The sequence below is a fragment of the Pseudorasbora parva genome, chromosome 15, assembly GCF_024679245.1.
Source record: "Pseudorasbora parva isolate DD20220531a chromosome 15, ASM2467924v1, whole genome shotgun sequence".
NCBI classification, from domain to species: domain Eukaryota; kingdom Metazoa; phylum Chordata; class Actinopteri; order Cypriniformes; family Gobionidae; genus Pseudorasbora; species Pseudorasbora parva.
Window position 1 is genome coordinate 18639616 of NC_090186.1, and position 21456 is coordinate 18661071.

The window sequence follows — 21456 nt, forward strand, 5'->3', positions numbered from 1 at the left end:
ATTTCCCTCCCTATACTATGGTTTGGTTACAGATTCTTCAAAATAGATTTGGTGCTCAACAAAAGAAACTCATACAGGTTTGGAATAACTTGAGGCTGAGTAAATGATGATAGAATTTTTTTTTGATTAGTTCATCTTGAATTGTGGTACCAATGATATAAGAGTTACGAACTCATGGTAAAAACTAGTTGACCCCTGGTTAACAATATGAAATGTGAAAAGCCTGTACGTGTATAATATAAGAGTTGTTGTTATTATTGTATAAAGCAGTAGTAATATAAACTCAAGTATCATTAAGCTTCACAACAACTGGATTTATTTATTTTCCCCCAAAAGGTGTTTACTATTAGAAATAAAGCTTTATGATGAACAGATCTGGGTGTCTTATTTAAGAAGTTCCGTATATAATACTGTACTGCACGCCATTTTTGTGGATATATGCAGTTTATTCATTTATGAAATAATTTATACACATGTATTACATGAAATAAGAATAAAAATCTAAAAAAAAATACATCAATATGGTTAATGTCTGAAGAAATAGGCATGAGAATGTCAGGATTCTGTGACCTTTAAGCTCTTAGTGAGCATGTGCGCACAACTGCCAGGATCTGTGGGTTTATGGAAAGGATCCACATTCTTCAGTTATGACCTCATGCTTGTGCTGACATTTCCTTGAAGTGGAAGAACGAAGTCATGCCACTCTCCTGGCTTCTGCTGGAGACGTTGCCATGACGATTCTACCAAAATAAGGAGACAGAGTGACATACAAGCCCATATTTTGTGTGTTTGTACGTGTGCAGACAGTTTATTTTTAGAAAGTCTAACTGGTGCTCATTTATAGATGCAAATAAATGAATTCAAATACTGACATAACTGGAATCTTAATACCACTGAAAAGTTTGAGGTCGATAATTTTTTTTTAAATTCTTGAAGTCTTTTATGCTTACCAAGGCTGCATTTATTTGATCCAAAAAAAATACAATTTGAAATAACTTTTCTAACAGACTTTTAAATGTAATTTATTTGTTCAAAGCTGAATTTTCAGCAGCATTACTCCAGTCTTTAGTGTCACATGATCCTGATTCTAATATGATGATTTGATGATCAAGAAACATGATCATCAAGATAGTGTGCGATTTTTTTCAGGATTCTTTGAGAACAGCATGTATCTGAAATAGAAATCTTTTGTAACATTGCAGCTGTCAATTTTGATCAATTGAATGCATCCTTGCTAAATAAAGGTTTACAAAAAATCTGAAAACCTCAAACTTTGCATTTGGAGTAGATCATTTTAAAGCTGTCATGTACCTTTAGTTGTTAAACGTTAAGTTGTAAATACCTTGTAATGTTTTGTTTAGACAATGATGTTTGTGTGTGTGTGTGACTCACCGCCGGACAGTCTTGCCGATCTTAGAAAACGGTCAGCGAGGCTGAAGGTGTTTTTCTCCCATAGGTTGATCTGCAGCGTGGCCTGTTGGAGCTCCTGGTGCGTGACTCTGTCGAAGTTTATTTGGAGAGAATCAGCACTCTTCTTCAGTGAAGTTTTCTGCATCAGTTCTCTCTCTCCGGGAAGGCAAAGAATCCTGGGAAGACGACAAATTAATGCAACTAACATCAAGCCAAGTGCCACATATGCCTTCAGTCATAGCAAGTGTTCTTGGCACACAAAATAAAAAACTACATTTGTGGAGAGGAGATTAATATCCATTGTTTATACAATACCAATAAAAATTTGTAGTCAGTCTTTTCTTTATATCAATTATTATGCGATTGTTCCAATCCACAAGGAGGCATTAAAATAATAAATCAGTGTCAGTGAAGAATTTTAAGTGACGCTTTATTTTACAGTGTCCTTGTTTCATATGTTACATGTAATTATGCATAATCTACTGTTATTACTATAGTAAGTACATGCAACTAACCCTCAACCAAACCCTAATCCTGCCCTAAGCCTCTACTAAGTACATGTGGTTAATTAATATTACCCAGTACTTAAAATATATAATTACACTGTAACAATGACACCTTAAAATAAAGCATAACCGTGTATTTCTAATGCTACAAAATATTTCTGTTTCAAATAAAGGCTGTCTTTTGAACTTTTTTTTATCATCAAAGAATCCTAAAAAATTATGTTTCACCATTTCCACAAATATATTAAGCAGCACAACTATTTTCAACTGAGATAATAATCATAAATGTTTAGTGAGCAGCAAATCAGAATCAGGATATCAGAATGATTTCTGAAGGATCATGTGACACTGAACATTGGAATGATGTTGAAAGTTCATTTTTGATCACAGGAATAAATTACATTTTAAAAATATATTGAAATAGAAAACAATTGACACCTTTCGGCAGTGAACAGGGGTCAGCATGGGCCCCCTGACTGGTCTTTTGATAGATACTGACCCCTGCAGACCAGGAACACCCCAGAAGAGCTGCAGTTTTGAAGCTGCTCTGGCCTAGTTGTCTAGCCATCACTATTTGGCCCTTGTCAAACATGCTCACATCCTTACCCTTGCCCCATTTGCCTGCTTCTCATAAACTGACAAAATGTTTACTTGCTGCCTAAATATATCCACCCGCTAACAGGTGTGATAAAGAGATAATCAGTGTTAATAATTTTTACCTCATAAATGCCATGCCTGATCTGTGTATATTTTCTTTTTTAATATTTTGTTTATTAACATTCTGTGGTGGTATTTTTTTGGAATAAAATACATTTTATAGGCTAATCGTTTTTAGGCTAATTTGAGGCTAATTGTATAGCTAGCATTTTATGTAGGCTATCCCAAATACACACAACACAATTATATGCCCATATACAATTGAATAGACAATTTTTTTAAGTGTTAACTTTTAACATTAAATTAAATCATCTGAAATGTATAATAGTATTTTGTTTACATGTACAGTCGCAACGTATTAGTTAATTACAGTGAGGAAAATAAGTATTTGATCAGCCTGCTATTTTGCAAGTTCTCCCACTTGGAAATCATAGAGGGGTCTGAAATTGTCATCGTAGGTGCATGTCCACTGTGAGAGACATAATCTAAAAAACAAAAACTTTTTTTTTTTAAGTTAAAATGTAACTATTTATTTGTATGATACAGCTGCAAATAAGTATTTGAACACCTGTCTATCAGCTAGAATACTGACCCTCAAAGACCTGTTAGTCTGCCTTTAAAATGTCCACCTCCACTCCATTTATTATCCTAAATTAGATGCACCTGTTTGAGGTCATTAGCTGCATAAAGACACCTGTCCACCCCATACAATCAGTAAGAATCCAACTACTAACATGGCCAAGACCAAAGAGCTGCCCAAAGACACTAGAGACAAAATTGTACACCTCCACAAGGCTGGAAAGGGCTACGGGGAAATTGCCAAGCAGCTTGGTGAAAAAAGGTCCACTCTTGGAGCAATCATTAGAAAATGGAAGAAGCTAAACATGCATGGATTGGCAGTCCGAAGGAAGATTGACAGTCAAGATCTCACCTCGTGGGGTCTCAATGATCCTAAGAAAGGTGAGAAATCAGCCCAGAACTACACGAGAGGAGCTGGTCAATGACCTGAAAAGAGCTGGGACCGCCGTTTCCAAGGTTACTGTTGGTAATACACTAAGACGTCATGGTTTGAAATCATGCATGGCACGGAAGGTTCCCCTGCTTAAACAGCACATGTCCAGGCCTGTCTTAAGTTTGCCAATGACCATTTGGATGATCCAGAGGAGTCATGGCAGAAAGTAATGTGGTCAGATGAGACCAAAATATAACTTTTTGGTCCTAATTCCACTAAACGTGTTTAGAGGAAGAAGAATGATGAGTACCATCCCAAGAACACCACCCCTACTGTGAAGCATGGGGGTTGTAGCATTTGCTTTGGGGGTGTTTTTCTGCACATGGGCCAGGGTGACTGCACTGTATTAAGGAGAAGATGACTGGGGCCATGTATTGCGAGATTTGGGGGAAAAACCTCCTTCCCTCAGTTAGAGCATTGAAGATGGGTTGAGGCTGGGTCTTCCAACATGATAATGACCCTAAGGACACAGCCAGGATAACCCACAGGAGTGGCTCTGTAAGAAGCATATCAAGGTTATTGCGTGGCCTAGCCAGTCTCCAGACCTAAACCCAACAGAAAATCTTTGGAGGGAGCTCAAACTCTGTGTTTCTCAGCGACAGGCCAGAAACCTGACTGATCTAGAGAAGATCCGTGTTGAGGAGTGTGGACCAACATCCCTCCTGCAGTGTGCAAACCTGGTGAAAAACTACAGGAAATGTTTGACCTCTGTAATTGCAAACAAAGGCTACTGTACCAAATATTAGCATTGATTTTCTCAGGGTTTCAAATACTTGTTTGCAGCTGTATCATACAAATAAATAGGTTTTTTTTTAAATTATATTATGATTTCTGGATTTTTTTTTTTTTTAGATTATGTCTCTCACAGTGGATATGCACCTACGATGACAATTTCAGACCCCTCCATGATTTCCAAGTGGAAGGACTTGCAAAATAGCAGGGTGATCAAATACTTATTTTCCTCACTTGTATATGGGTAGCATTCTAATCAATGCAGGAAAACTATGAGAAAGGATAGTAACGTTAATTCATTGTCTTTTTAAAGGTGAAACTCTTTCATCATTTGTAGTGAAGTCGAATCATTTTTCAATGTCTAGTTGTGCAAAGTTTACAGGACCTTACTATTGTTATTGTAGACTCACCCCTCAATGTAAGCTGTTTTCGACACGGAGAGCAGCTTCCACACTTTAGTGATGATGGCAACTTTGAGCTGTCCTGAAGTTCCAATCATAATGTCTGTATAAAGATTGATTGCAAGTGTTTAATTGTCATTAATTTATATATGATAAGTGTTTATAACAAGCACTGAAACAAATATGTCATTAAAGGCCACAAAGTGTAGTATATATTTGTTTTTCTATGTGCTGTCCCGTGTAACAGAGTGTCGTACCGTCACCATGTTTATGTGGGTCAGTCTGTGGAAGGAACTGCAGTTGTGCTTTAAGCAGCAGCAGCTCTGAAGTGTTCAGCTCCACATCGCCATCCAGTGCATGTCCCTGCTATGACAGAACAAGCTTTAGCATTTGCCTCTGGTTTCAGATCAGCAGATAGTTTACCTCAGAACATGAGCAGACGTTTGCATGATCATGTTAATTTGCTCCTTACACTTCCTGGCAATCTATTTTACTTCCTTTTACATACTTGTTTCTGGTGCCATTAAAATTTGCATAGATAACCGTACTTTATTATATGCACTCCCATTTTCGGTTGAACTGATGTGCAAATTTCATTGCATTTTAGCTTTAGCTTTGCTACTCTAACCATAGTTTAACCATGGTATTTGTTGTAAAACTGTGGTTATATAAATGTAATCAATTAGCCAAATAACCATGTTACTACACTTTTACTTTGATAAAACCATGGGTAATTTTCCTAAGAGAAGGACAGTAATTTGGTCCCACAATATTTGGGTCAGTCAAGGCAAGGCAAGTTTATTTGTATAGCACATTTCATACCCAATGGCAATTCAAAGTGCGTCATCCAATCATTTAAAATATTTACTGCTCCTGATCACCCCTCTGCTTATTTGAAAGGTGTATGAAATAAAAATAAAAAATAAAATAATAAAATAAAATAAAATAATAAAATAAAATAAAAAAATATAATAAAAAAATCACTTGCCACATTTTGTATTGCTTTTTCCCCATAACATTTTTAATAATCATAAATTAATCATCATAAATAATCATAATCATTTAAATACGTAAATTCTCAGAATTCTTAAAATTTTAAAATTTTAAACCTTTTCTTAAATTTTGTGAGATCAACTTTGGAACAACTTGGTTAGGCTTTGATTTTCTAGCTATTTTTGAGCCATAACAACAACAACAACAATTGTTATTATTATTATTTTAGTACATTTGCTTCATAGCAAATTTAAATTTATATAACAATGTTTGCATTGCTTTAACTTCTGCAATAATCAGCAATTTTATTTAATTTCAATTAACAACAGAGCCTAAATAGCAATATGACTGAAAAAAAAGATTTACTTTAAAAACCATTTTCACTCAGAAATCTCTTGAAAATCTTACAAATAATTACATGAAATTGGCACATAATGATTTGACCATGAAATGTTGCAGTAGAAATATTATATATATATATATATATATATATATATATATATATATATATATATATATATATATATATATATATAATAATAATAATAGATTTTATTTATAATGCACTTTTCATTCCGAAGAATCTCAAAGTGCAACAAGGGGGGGGGGATAACAACAAAAAATGAATAACAAGTAAAAATATAGAATACTACAAACAATCAACCAACACAGAAAACAGAACAGAAAACAGAGCCGATGGTGAACAGAAACAGAGCTGATGGTGAACAGAAAACAGCTGATGGTGGAAGTCTCTGTTAGCTCCGCAGCACACTGGTCCACTCCATGTTTCAGATTTCTCCCAGCGGCAGTGTCCCGATGACATCGCCGAGGCAGGACAGCTGAAGACCAGATGATGGGTCTTCATGACGATTCAAACGATGGGGATCGCCGCAGCACCATGCAGGAGGCAGAACATTTTTTCGGGCACTTCTGTGGACACACCGGGGTCGGCGCAGAAGTCCAAGCCGCTCCACGGCCGCAATGCAGGGCGGAACAGCGGCGCAGCCGAGAAGCGGAACATCCCAACATCATGCCGGACGCCGATTACGATGGCCCAGATGACGCTAGCCCGGTGCAAACTTCAGCCACCATGCAGCTTAAGCCCAAGGGAGACCACCAGTGAGCAGTCGCGACGAGAAACATCAAATGTCCACCAAACCAGAACCAACCAACCGCAGCAATTCAAACGTAAACATTAGAAGCGGTGGAAAACGGCGAAACGACGAACAACGTCCTCTCAGTGGCTGCCAGCAATCAGCAACAGCCCCAATTGTAGCTCTGACTGTTAGACTAGTCACAAACATAAGGAAATAAAATAAAATCTAAATCTAATAATAGTACATTAACATGATCATTTGTGGGTGGAGAAGCGGCGAACAGACGACGCCAGCGTCCTCTCCCCCACGTTATTCTAATATATCTAAATGTATATATATATATATATATATATATATATATATATATATATATATATATATATATAATACTATCTTATAATATCTTCAATTATATTATATTATTATATATATATATAATTGAAGATATTATAAGATAGTATTATATATATATAATACTATCTTATAATATCTTCAATTATATATATATATATAATAATATAATATAATTGAAGATATTATAAGATAGTATTATATTACATATATATATATATATATATATATATATATATATATATATATATATATATATATGTAATATAATACTATCTTATAATATCTTCAATTATATTATATTATTATATATATATATATAATTGAAGATATTATAAGATAGTATTATATATATATATATATATATATATATATATATATATATATATATATATATATATATATATATATATATATATATATATATATATATATATAATACTATCTTATAATATCTTCAATTATATTATATTATTATATATATATATAATTGAAGATATTATAAGATAGTATTATATATATATATATATATATATATATAATACTATCTTATAATATCTTCAATTATATATATATATATAATAATATAATATAATTGAAGATATTATAAGATAGTATTATATTACATATATATATATATATATATATATATATATATATATATATATATATATATATATATATATATATATATATATATATATATATATATATATGTAATATAATACTATCTTATAATATCTTCAATTATCAGTAACACTTTGTCCTTGGTACATATTACATTTAATAACAGTGCATTATACATAATTACATACAACTACAACTGTAACAAGATATGTTTGTACATTACTTTAACAGTTTAAGTTTAACTCGTTGAAATAATGTGAGCAATTGCCACTTTTTTATATGAGATTCAACTAACTTTTCAGTCAGTCTTATATAATTTAAGTATAAAAAAACAGTGTAAAACCAAGGTGTGGAATTTAAAACCGTAACTGAACCATTAGTTTTGTGCCTTTTTGTGGGTTTTTTTTTCCTTTTTGTTTGCTTTTTTTTATAGTGCTGGCTATTGGTTTCCATTATAGTATGTTTGGTCTCAGTTTAAGAGGGTACACAACTTGCCCAGTAGAATTACAGAAGCAACTGACTCAGCTTAAGAGCAAATCATTTCATAATGCTTTAATGAGATCATATGAGTTTCATTGATCTTACCTTTGGACCGAGTGAATTCCAGACGGAGCGCTGACTGTCCGTGCTCTCCAGGCTCAAGTCTGCCAGACGGACGAGGGTCTCACCCAGAAAGAGCTTCCGCTTGAGTCCTCTGGAGTGCCAAACTGTGGCCTGAACTACACTGCTGACCAGCTGCTCGCGCTCAAGCACACACTGCAACACACAACACCTGCATGATGACCACTGCTCTGACAAACTCCACTGATAAACCTGCTACAAAGAAGTCATTAGAAACTGTAAAAACTATAGGCACGCTACTTAAAATGTGTACTAATGCTGAATGCTTACAATTAATGCATAACATTGACAAGAAAAAAAAAGGCAATTCAATTTTAAATTATTATAATATAAAAATATATCAAAACAAATGTCAGGTGTGATTAATCGCAAAAAAATGACAGAAAATGTGATTAATTAGATACTTTTTTAATCGATTGACAACACTAATATAAAACTAGCTGGCAAAATTTGCTGTACTATTTGATGTTAATTAATATACTAAAACAACTCAAATCAAACTAAAACTGACATTCAAAATTTAAAATAAAATCATATTTATATATGATAATTTGTGCTTGTAAATACTCACTGTAAATGTTTCGTTGTAAACCGGGTTATTTCCCCTCTTGACTGCTGTTTTCATCTTATTACTGTGATATTTCTTCGGAACCAAACGGATCTTTACATACCTGTTTGTTCAGAAAGAAACACCATTTCTTATCAGGCCAACTGTATATGAACAAAATATGTTGTAGCAATGTTCTCCTAATGTTTTTCAAACATTTATATTAAGTCTGTAATACACAGCTAACTTGCACTCCACAAAAAGAACTTACGGATGACATTTCTTCTTCATATCTCCAAGCATCAGATTTTTGCAGGCTTTGATAGTTATCTCCAAACAGGACGTCCTGTTGTTGTACCCAAAGGCAAACTCTATTTCTCCAGTTATACTAGTGTTTTCAAATAACCCACAATCCATTCCTGTGCTGCTGTTGCTGTCCTGTACAAAATATGTTTATGTTATATAATGATGTTGATGTTATGTTGATATAAAACTGTGAGCTATAATTAATGTGGCACACATGCACCTATAGTCTGTTAAACGTGATGCCTTAAAAGGCTATCTTGCAGACTTTTGCACATAGCAGTTATCTGATTAAACAGAAAAAATGATCAAATACTCAGATTGAATACTCACCCTCTGCTCATCGCTGTATGCGGATGTATACGAAACGTCGTCATCTGTTAGGTAAACTGTACTTGATGAAGCATACTGCTCCGTGTCCTGGGAAAGATCGGGAAGACTTGGAGCTTTGCACAGCTGTAAAAGGAACAAAATCAATTAGGACATCGCGCTAATGTCAAACTCAAGTCAGTGTCATTAGTGTCATAAATAATTTGAAACAAACATCTGAACATTTGAAAAAAGCAAGGTAATAAAGCAGGGTTCCTCAAATCGGGTCTTGGAGGCCCACGGCCAGACTTAAGAATGGACACTATATAAAGGGACACGTTCCTACAAATATTCAGTGAATGTACAGTGACTACTATTGTAGTGAACAGCACATTCCAGGGCCCAGTTTATGGCCGGGCCCCTCTTTGCCCATAACAGTGGACAAAGGTTTGCTACATTTTGATTGGATCTTGTTAGACTAGCACAAACAAAATGTCCAACGGCATCAGATAAAGATGCTTGGACAACATCCAGAAACCTCTTTGAGGGCAAGAAGAAGACCTCTAGTACCAAGCCCAGGAAGGACAGGACTTCTCATTGGTCCACATGCAGTTTCTGCCCTTTACCCATTTAGAGATGGATCCCTAATGACCTGATTTGTGACGGCCATAAACATTCCTCGGGACCTCAGCAGTAGTGGGTGAAACAAAGAAAGACCAAAACTGATCCATCCAAATCCATTCACAACTATGTTTGGAAACCTTAAGACTGATGCAAATTACACACATCCATTTCATACTTATTCAGAGAAATAAGTATTCTCAGTGACAGCTATTTGTAATGCAACATCTTCCACAAATTCAGCTGTTAATGAACAAATGAATGAACACATGACAGTTCAATCTTTTTCCATCATGTTTGGTGTCTATGTGTTTAGTATATTGCCAAGGGTATTCTGATGGTGGTTTGGAAAGTGAGAAATGCATTGATGAACTTTAAAGACCCTTTAAAGACTTCTAACTGTGTACAGTATGCAAATGAGTTCCACAGGGGAAAGAAGGGTGGGCCACACTGTGTGCCCTCTCTGATGCCAGCAGCCAATAGCAACACTGGAATGGAGAAGCGCCAAATTGCAATCTCCTCCTATTCGGAAAAGGATAAAGGTACCCTTTCAATAGACACACCAGGTTCTGAGTCTTCTCCATGTGAGAGACAAACAGTTCACCAAGTTCTGAGTCTGTCCGTTGAGGATTAGACTGTGACAGAGCAATCAAGTTCTGAGTCTCCACATCCGAGAGACAAACAGTTTACCAAGTTCTGAGTCTGTCTGCCGAGGATTAGACTGTGACAGAGCAACCAGGTTCTGAGTCTCCTCCACGCGAGACACAAACAGTTCACCAAGTTCTGAGTCTGTCCGCCGAGGATTAGACGGTGACAGAGCAACCAAGTTCTGAGCCTCTGGTTTAACCAGAGAGACAACACAAGATCCGAGGATCTGAATCTACAGATTGTGAGGCAGTGACAGATACGACAACGTTCTGAGCCTCCAGCCTGTGAGGAAAGAGACATTAACTAACACTACGTTCAGAGTTTTAGTCCAGCGAGACGACTACAGCATGTCTCAAGTCTCCATGCTAAAGAGATCAGAGCAGATTGACCAACTTCTGAGTGTCTGGTCCAAAGAGGCAGAAGACACAGAGAGACATTTGCAACAAGGTTAAGCTCAGGAGAGCAAACCTTTACTTCAAGGTTCCTTCGTCTGCGTGTTCCAGGTTAAGGACCTTCTGCACCTACTTCAGGGCCTCATCTGCGTGTTCCAGATTTTAGGTCCCTTTGGTGCCACAGGAGATCAGCATCCCACAGATCTTCGTGTTCAAGGCTGTTGAAACAGATTCCAGCTCCTTTCTTCACTGCACTGTCTCCCAGCAAAACCAGTGGAAGAAGTCATCACCATCGGACTGCTTACTCAACCACGTGGAACGTAAATATCACTTATCCAAACCTCTTTCTAGAGACCTTGGCATTGTTGTATATTATCAGTATATGATTTTCTAATTTACATTAGAGGTAATATAACTGATGCTAGTTAATAACAAATAATCTTTCGTTTATTTGTTTGATACATAATAAGGTTCTTCACCTTAATTTCAGAGAAACAGCAGTTTATCTTTCCATAAGATAACGTAACTCTTCTATAGCCACACTTAACTTACTCACATGTATTTTATGCATTTTACGCACTTTATTCCTTTATCATTCATTGTATTCATTTAGTAGTTGTGTTAATTGTTCTGTTTATCTTTTGTTAATAAAATCTATTTTATTACAATTGTGTCTTCCTTGTGCTGATAAGGCAGAAAAGGCTCTACAAGTTAGAAATCTCACCAATCTTTCAGATAAATCAGCTGACCAACTCTCCCCCCTTTACATTCATTATAAATGACTGGGCAGCCTCCTGTGCGGAGTGTTCTCATACAGCCAAGGTAAAAGACCTTGACTAGTGTCCCAAACTAAGAGGGGGGAAGGTGGTCATCTGATGTACTCATAACCACACATTAAGTGACGTGTGATCCAAAATTCACAACGTCAGCGGTGACGTGAGTACCAATCACTACCTTACTTAGTGTCCTTGGGTGGACAAAAGTAAAAATCACTACACTATAGTCGCGTTGGAACAGGAAAAGGCCCCTCCCCAAAATGTTCCCACAATGTTGGGAGCATGAAATTGTCCAAAATGTCATGGGATGCGGAAGCTCTTGAACTGAGCTCCTGAGAGCGACCCATTCTTTCACAAATGTTTGTAGAATCTGTCTGCATGCCTAGGTGTTTGATTTTATACCCCTGAGGCCATGGAAGTGATTGGAACACCTAAAATTCAATGATTTGGAGGGTTGTCCCAATACTTTTGCCAATATAGTTTAGGTGATATGTAACTACTGTTGTTTTAATTCTGGCTCCATCTGAAATGGGGCATAACATTGAGATTCGCTGAGAAGTCAAAGTAAATACGTAAGAAAACTACAGTTTTTCAAAGACGTGCATTTAGTGCATTAACAGAGTAAGGTAAGTGTTTGAATCACCACCTATGTGTACGGTTCAGCTAAATTATAAAGTTTAGCTTCGTTAACTATGAGGTCAAGTTGGCACGATCATAGATACATAGAAACCTCATTAGGGCCTGCGCAGATCGGTTGAATGAAAAATCTACATGGTATATATCTATGATCACGTCCGTTTGACCTCATCAGATGGAAGTTATAGACGATGGGAAAACTTGATGAGACTCGTCGGGATATGAGGTAAAAAAATAAATACTGTTCGGTTTCTCACAGAAACCAATCGGTTCGTGTCTTGATAAACCAATGTGTCATCAGGAGCAGCAGGGTTTTTGTGCACGTTGCCTAAGCATGTTTTTTTGTTTTTGTTTGTATGTTTTGCTCTCATAGAACTTTACCCATTCACATGATTATATGACTGGCACACAGCAACGGTTGGAGTTAAAAATCTTAATTTGTGTTCTACTGAAAAAAAACACCTACATGTTGGATGCACTGGGGTAAGCAGATAAACATCTAATTTTTATTTTTGGGTGAACTAACCCTTTAACTGCAGACCGGAGCGCTGCTTTAAGTGATGCCCATTTCACACATATTCCGTTTGCAGTGCGTATGTATTTTTTTCCATACCCATGTTAAAGCATTACAGCTCTCACACATGCAGACACGGTTCCAGGAGCGGTGCCTATACAGCAGTACGGCGATCGTTTCCGCAACATGTCTATTTTTTGCTGTGCTGGATGCGTTGAATTAAAGTGACAGCGCAATGTTCGCATGAAAATAAACATGTATTCACGCAGATATCTACTAATTTCGACACACACATATAATTTGGATCTAATTTATAATTCTACTCTGTTTCAAAGTCATCATGTGGCTTTTTACCCAGGGGAAAGCAAGAAAAACAACATCATACCTGCCATTTAGCTAAATGAGAAGACATAATGGATAGCACTCGTCCTTCCTCCTTTCTTGGAGGTGGAAAAACAAAGTTCTTTACAGCTTTTTATCAGACCACTTTTAAATAATGAGAGTAAATTTGAAGTGAATTGGCCACATCCCACATGACATTGTGTACAGATCATTTGTTTTGTTTGTTTTTTCTTAATTCAATTCGACATAAAAAATCAGTTTATGAACAAGGCCAGCTCTTACGTTGATGGCTTTCTCGAGGTTACCCTCTGATAGGCTCTTGCGCCTTGAGTTCATGCGTCCGTAATCCACAGTCAGCTGACCCGCTTCCACGCTCAAATCATTCTGAGACTTGGAGAGCTCTAACAACAGGAAAAGACAAAATAATCTGGATCAGGCTGTTGTAGACACTCTTGCGGATGTCTGAGTTATTAAAATGTTATTACAATTAGAAAGTTCTAGTTTTGTTCTCTTACTTTTAATGTGAGCACTGACAGACATCATAAGGTTCTCCATAGATTTAGTAAATGGCTTGGATGTTTTGAGATCCTATATACAAAGAAACATACACACAAACAAATTATGAGGTTATGAGGGGGGAAAAAAACAAAGAAAATCAAATAATGCATTTTATTCTTTTCACCTCCGATCTGTTAAATGATGGGACTTCTTTAAAGGGAGGAGGAGTTGGGGGAACGACTGCAATGAAGCTAAAACAAAATGACAAAACACTTTTAAAAGATTGATTAAAAACTGATTAAAGAATTGTCATAATGTAAAGGTGGTTGTTATAATGTTCTTAAAAGGAGTCTCCAACCTGAGCCGTTGATAAGACTGTAATAGTTTGTCTCCGGTGGTCTCGTGACTGTTTTCTAAAAACACAAAAAGACAGCACTCATGTTTTAATATTAAAATTTATATAGTACCACATTTATTTCAACACACATCATGCATACATTTTTTTTGCTATAAATTATGGACATGTAGCCTAGAAATCTAGACGCACCCTAGCGGCAGCAAATTTAATCTGCCCGCAAGTGTCGTCTAGGAACTCTCAATACCCTTCTGAGCTGTATTCCCCTAACTCTTGCCGGACCAATCACATCGTGTATAGAGTCGGTGGGCGGGGTCATAATGACGACGGCCGAGTTGCGTTTGCGTGCTTCTAGTAAACACAAAAACTGGCGAATGCCAGTCTTTCGAATCAGCTTCGACCGCAACTCTGGAAGACTTGGAGTTAAGCTTTTATCTGAGAAAAGAACAAAGAACGGCACCGAAGTCATTCTTAAAAAGGGAAGATGTGTTCGGAGTTTAGCCGACCGGATACGGTGAATGTTTAATCTATCAAGGAGCTCTGTTTCACCTTCGTTGCTCTGGTTGGTGTAGCGCTATCTTATCGCGTGCAGAGGGAGTTTGAAAGACAACCGTTTATCCCGCCCCTCGGATTGAGCCCTGTCTATGGTGAGTTTCCAGACCAAACATCTTGATGTGGGTCTGGCTTGTCAGGCTAATGGACATGGCATCTGAGGACTAAATCTTATTTTTCTCTTTTATTAAACCGTTTTTGAAACTTTTTTTTTTTTTACATTATCTCCAGATTAAATTATAGTTCTTACATACTAGAGGATGCACATGCACACTCTTCAAAAAAATGTGCTTAAAATCTCTTGACAAACTAAAAGACCGTTCGGAAGTCAATTGATTTCAGCAGTTTGCCAGTTTATTTAGTTTTATGCTAGTCGCTTCATAAAATTGTAGAGCCACTGTAGTGAGATGGGCTTTTTTAACAACATCTTTAGTGCCTTTTATGGGTCTTGAGAGAGGAAATGACATTGTTGCCAATGAAGGCCTGTCTGAGCCATCGGATTTCAACAAAAATATCTTCATTTGTGTTTCAAAGATGGGTGTCGAACGACATGAGGGCAAGTAATTAATGACAGATTTTTCATTTTTGGATGAACTAACCCTTTAAGTTCCCCTTTTTTATTCGTCTCTTAGGCTACAGATTATGTATCTGTTTGTGTCCATGGTTACCAATGGTTTGCAACTCTGTTTAGTTTCCCTTGTAGCCTATATAGCTCTGAGTTAAAGATTATTGAATTTATAATAATGAGTCATTCATGTGGTCATTCATTCATGTGTCATAATGTGACCGCTACTTTCCAAATATATGAGGTGAATTAGCATCATTATTCAAGCATTTTTACCTGAAGAATGTAGTGGACGAACAATCAAAATTCAGTAGGCCAGTGAGCCGTGTAAAAAATGCTCAGTGTTGAAGTGTACATTCAGTTTGTTCAACACGATTAACCTCAGCTATTGTTCCTAACCATTAGCTAAAGGAAACAAACCTTTAACATCTGGAAATTTATTTGCTTGCTGTTCCAGAAACCATTCACCAGATTTGATCTTAAATTCCCTGGAGGAAAAATAAACAAATATTAATTATTAAACCTAAGCATTGTTGCAGACCATGTACACCCTTTCATGGAAACGGTATTCCCTGGTGGCTGTGGCCTCTTTCAGCAGGATAATGCACTCTGCCAAAAAGCAAGAGGGGATGGTTTGGTTAGGTATGGTTTGAAGAGTGTTGACTTGGCCTAAAAATTCCACAGAGTGGGGTGTGCTGAACAAACAAGTCTGATCCATGGAGCCCCACCTCGCAACTTACAGGACTTAAATGATCTGCTGCTAACATCTTGGTGCCATATACCACAGCAACCATTCAGGGGTCTTGTCTATACACCATATTAGATTGTCATAATGTTATGCCTGATCGCTGTACATTAGTTAAAGTGAACTAACAATACTTCTACAGCCTTTATTAATCTTAGTTAATATTCATGTCAGGAATTGACCTAATACATCAAATGTTAACATTAGTTAATGCACTGTGAACTAAAATGAACATAAACATTGCTTAACTAACATTAACAATTTTACCACCACCGTCAAAAATAATTAATTATGTCTGCTTTCCTATAATACACACTAATTGCGACCACTTCACACTAACAGATAACACACACTCATTACGACTACTTCACACTAACAGATAACCCACACTCATTGCGACTACTTCACACTAACACGCAAGACACACTCATTCAAATTCAAATTATATTTGAAGGTTTAGGTATACACCCATGAGAGATGTATTGTTTTTACCTGAACGCATGACACATTGTGCACTTCCACTCTTTTGCAGACCGGACAACCCGACAGCTGTTACAGATGCGGTGGCTGCATCCACAGCACACCGAGCCACAGTCCCATAACTTTCCTAGAAGTCGCTGACAACGTGCACATGATCTCTGACCATATGGACGCACAAAGGTCTTGTCACTTTGTCGATAGATACTTTGAAGTTCTACCTTTAGCCTCCTAAAATAAATGAGATTTTACAGTACACATCTTATTTTTCATAGTACAATGCATATATGTTTTTTTTATGCACACCAACAAACAAGTTCTTAGGAATGTAGGGAAGAATAAGGACGTTAAAACTGTTCAACAGAAGTTTTCGGACCTGATTCTATCTGCTTCAATGGTTCGTAGTGCTTTGTCTCTCTGAAGAACCTCCAGGACTCGTTCTCTCTCCAGAGCCTGGAACAACCCGAGGTCCATAGGGCAGAGGTGATGGTGTCGGTTATCCCAGTTTTTTTCTTCAAGCTTCATTTTCTCCACAGTTCAGTTCAGTTCAGAAGATGCAGCTCTGCTCATATTCTGAAAAACTGTTCAATGACCAACATGTTGCGTTTTTTAAATTTGGCTTTTCATTATAAAATAATGTGCACAATTAGTACAATTATTTTGTGTAATACAAACACTTAAAAATAATATTTTTGTGAGCTCAGTCATTGTAGCCCAAGTTGCTACTAACCCATTGTGAAGTAAACTATTTGGTGATTTCATATTCATTTCTACGATATGATTCATATGAATACAAAAAAAGTATAATAATAAGCACGGTCCACCACTAAACCTAACGCTCAGCATGGTATACAAATACAGGCAGCAAAAAATAATTATATGAATATAAATCATATTATAACAGCATGAATATTAGGCTGCTGTCACTTTAAGACTGAATGCATGGACCGAATATATAATCGAATATACTTGCCAGCCGCAATTAAAAGCCAAGAAGAAGAATATACCGACACACATCCGGTTTCTTTCTCAACTGTACACTTATGACATAACCGAGAGAATACTTTCTAAGATGGGTATTTTGACAATTTTGTGTGTATGTGTCCATTCAAACTCAAATAAAAGAGGAATCGATTCGGCGTTGGAGTGCTGTCTAAAATGTACTTCTTTCTTTCTCTCTCTCTCTGGTGTATGTGGCTGTACGCACAGATAACAGCATGCAAGTCCTGATTTGCACGTGTAAAATCGTTTGAATGTTTAAATTGTCTAGATAAATACACATCCAAATGATAAACTTTTTCTCTATGATGGTTAAACTGCACGGGCCTGGTTTGTATGGATCATGGATCAACTGTGATCTGTTGCACCCCTATTAAAGGAACACGTTGACTTTTTGGGACTTTAGCTTATTTACCGTTTCCCCCAGAATTAGATAAGTCCATACATTCCATTCTCATCTCCGTGTGTGCCAAAACTCTGTCTGACGCACACACCGCTAGCCTAGCTTAGCACAAAGACTGGAGGTAAACGGCTCCATCTAGCCTACTGCAAAAAAAAAAGACAAAATACACTAACATTTTTGATAACGTTATACCGATATTTTGTCACTTTTTGAGAAGTAGGCTAGATGGAGCAGTTTACCTCCAGTCTATATAGTTCCTTCAGTACTATCAGCAGCTAACGTGTTTCTCCAGACCTTATTTACCCTTCTCCAGACCTTATTTACCCTTCTCCATCCCCAGCTCCTCCTCTTGTCAGTCAGGATTTGGTATTCTAAATTGAACTAGCCAAAATTCCTGAATTATTCTGTATATTTAATATCAATATTAATGATATCTGCAATACATCATGTTGGTTCTGTTCTGTTTTCCCTAAGAGGGGTTACCACTGCTCTCCCTGCTCTTATACATGCTAGGCTGCGTGGATGTGCAGGGAGTTCTTCCCCAGAACAGAACCTTACCAGCAATCCAAACTATATGCTAAAAGTCAATCAATCATCTTTGACGACAGTGGTCCTGACAGAATTGTCCTTCTGACAATGTGAGACAACGGTGAAACTGAGTCAGTAGACCTTCGAGTGTGGGAAGAGTCTGCTGTCATTTCCCACGTTCTTCATGAACTCATTTACGTGAAGTCACTTCATTGCAGGCTACTCATATCTGGCGAACAACGCTTGTCATGCAATGATGGGGTTATGCGGGAACCCACAATGTCTGGTCTCGAGAGCTCGGCGTGAAGGGCTTTTGCTGCAAGAGCAATTTCCAGGAAAGGTTTATCTAAAAAAATGCCACACGTATACGAAGATCTGACAACCTAGTTCACACTGATTAAATGCCCTAGTCAGAGGGCCTGTCTGACATCCACTTATTTTAATTATTAAACACTACAAAAAATAAAACTAAACATATCCACAGTGAATGGTAAATCTTTCAACTAAGCTACATGCATCACTCTAAAATTTTCAGTTTTTGTAGCCAATGATCCTTTAATATGATGATTATACACAATATATTGTCCTTACTGTTATTATACTATTTGTATCAGTTAACATCATTGTTTTCAAAATAATCTTTAAGCAGAATGAAACATGAATGTTTTCCAATTTAGTAAAACCGTTGTTTTGAACATATTCCATATTTAATTAATGTATTTTGCATACATTAGCATTGGCAACCTTAAAAATACATTGTCTTCATGGAAAGCTCAACATATTAAAATTGCAATAATATTTTGTAACTTTAGTAAACTTTGAGTAAATACTAAAACTTACAACATTAAAAAGTTTGCTGACATCAATGTACTTCTCTAAAACACCCTGCTGCTAATATACGTTACCCTTTACTCAAACAAAATTGTGCAGCTTTGCTAAAACTGCTTATAATCGCCACATTGATGTGGTATTGCATTCAAGCTTACCTTTCCAGCTGGTTTGAAGTGACAGCTCAGAGAGCTTCAATCTCAACTCTATATAAAGACACGACGCTGGTTGTCATGTCCACTTCCTTCCTGTTCACACGATGATGACATGTGCGTCTTTGAAACTGAATTAAACCAGCACAATTATCTTAAATTTAGAGTGCTGTGCAAGGCCAACATTTGATTTTCTTTAAAGTGAAAGTTTGGAGCTGCAAAATCAATTAAATAATAAACCAGATCATGCAGATTGCAGCATTCCATTATTTATTTATATTTTTTCTAACATGCTTTTTACCTTGATGCATTTAATGTCATCTTTTTTTAATCATGAGGAGTTAAAATGATATTTACCAGTGTTGGGCCAAAGTCATTACCTGATTGCCTAATCTTAACCTGATTTTAACCCCACTCCTAATCCAAACCCCTCCCCCACAATTTTGGCGTAATCAGATTACTTTTTTTAAGTAACTTGTAAAATAACAGATAACAGATACAAAATTACTTAAATTAGCTTCTTTTTTTTATAAGTAACTTTATCACATTTATTGACGGACACCTTGTAGCAACTCATAATATAATATCTGCACATAATTGAATAAGATAATTTACATTATGTACTCTGTGCAGTTAGAGTTGCTACACCCATCCTGTCCCCATGTTGAGAGAAATCAAATTCTCATCCGAATTAATTTTTTGCACGTTAAAAAAAAAAAAAAAGACCGTTATGTCAATCACGTTTGCACTGCCTCCGAAATTATCATCCATCATATAAAAAGTTCAGATCAGGTTTAATTTTCTTTGTTTTTCGCATTTAGCAAACATTTTGAGAGATGTTTTGACAATTCAGAACCATGGATGACGTGGATGTTGAATACAGAAAAAAACGACTCGTGCAAAGGACGTTATGTGCACTTTGTAAGCAAGCATGATGGTTATTGTAGTTCTAGGCTAAATGTGAGCAGGCATCATCTCACTTGCATTCCAAAATGAATAAAAACAGACATGTAAACTCAGAATAATTACACACACAGGGGCGTGGGACTGGGGGGATAAAGGGTACTGAGTAACCAGGGCCCGAGGCGGGGGGGGGGGGGGGGGGGGCCTTAGAAGTCAGTTTTCTATACATACACATACATGGTACGGGGGCCCAGCAAGATGGGGCCCAAAATTTGGTGCTACGCCCCTGTACACACATATAGCTTGATGTATTAATTAATAACCAAAAATGACTTTAGATAAACATCACATTTGTATTTAATTTTTTATCATTGCTGAAGTGAGTGTTGAACTTCATTCCCCTGCATCCTATTCTATATATATATATATATATATATATATAGGCTATATATATAGGCTATATATATATATATATATATATATATATATATATATATATATATATATATGCTGCATTTATTTAATAAAATAAATGCAGTAAAAAACGTAAAACAGTGAAATATTATTCTGATGTAGCCTACATCATCTGTTCGCTACGTGAATATAGTCATTTATTTCTGTGATCAAAGCTGATTTTATCATAATTTCTCCAGTCTCACTAATCATTCTCTTGAGGATTTGATGCTCAACAAACATTTATGATTATTATCAGTGTTGAAAACAGTGAACAATTATCTAATAATGTTTTGCATGTCTAGTCTACAGAACTGTAGACAAAAAAAAACCCTCTTTGATTCACGTAAATGACCCAATTGACCAAGAAAACGGCGATTGTCGCCGAAAAGCGACAAGTTTGCAGGTCTGATCCGTTTTCAATGTGGTGTCACTGTTCCCTCCTTCAGGGAACGGGGAGTAACAGAATATTGTAACACATTACTTTTAAATAACTTTTATTA

General features: G+C 36.4%; 1 protein-coding gene across 2 annotated transcripts; it reads right to left on the bottom strand.

The window, feature by feature from the left end:
- Positions 1-521: 521 nt before the first annotated feature.
- Positions 522-19729, bottom strand: sytl3 (synaptotagmin-like 3). Of its 2 annotated transcripts, none has more exons than XM_067418550.1 (16): positions 19604-19729; positions 17064-17268; positions 16703-16918; positions 15886-15953; positions 14352-14406; positions 14178-14244; positions 14011-14083; positions 13778-13896; positions 9591-9713; positions 9226-9392; positions 8979-9078; positions 8372-8542; positions 4976-5081; positions 4728-4821; positions 1393-1586; positions 522-740 (listed from the first exon to the last, which is right to left on the bottom strand). In XM_067418550.1, the coding sequence occupies exons 2-16, from the start codon at positions 17210-17212 to the stop codon at positions 646-648; spliced, it is 1797 nt and encodes a 598-aa protein (XP_067274651.1). In that variant the 5' UTR covers positions 17213-17268; positions 19604-19729; the 3' UTR covers positions 522-645. The 2 variants fall into 2 exon arrangements, with proteins under 2 accessions (XP_067274651.1, XP_067274650.1); XM_067418549.1 differs by having other exon boundaries at positions 4976-5084.
- Between the last annotated feature and the right edge of the window lie 1727 nt (positions 19730-21456).

Bases quoted from the DNA above. Each gene is read 5' to 3' on its own strand.
- sytl3 (XM_067418549.1), bottom strand. From the start codon at position 17,212: ATGAAGCTTGAAGAAAAAAACTGGGATAACCGACACCATCACCTCTGC. The intron at 13,897-14,010 runs GTAAGAGAACAA...TCCTGTTGTTAG, and splicing joins TGTCAGTGCTCACATTAAAA to AGCTCTCCAAGTCTCAGAAT. The intron at 4,822-4,975 runs GTACGACACTCT...ATCTTTATACAG, and splicing joins CCCACATAAACATGGTGACG to ACATTATGATTGGAACTTCA.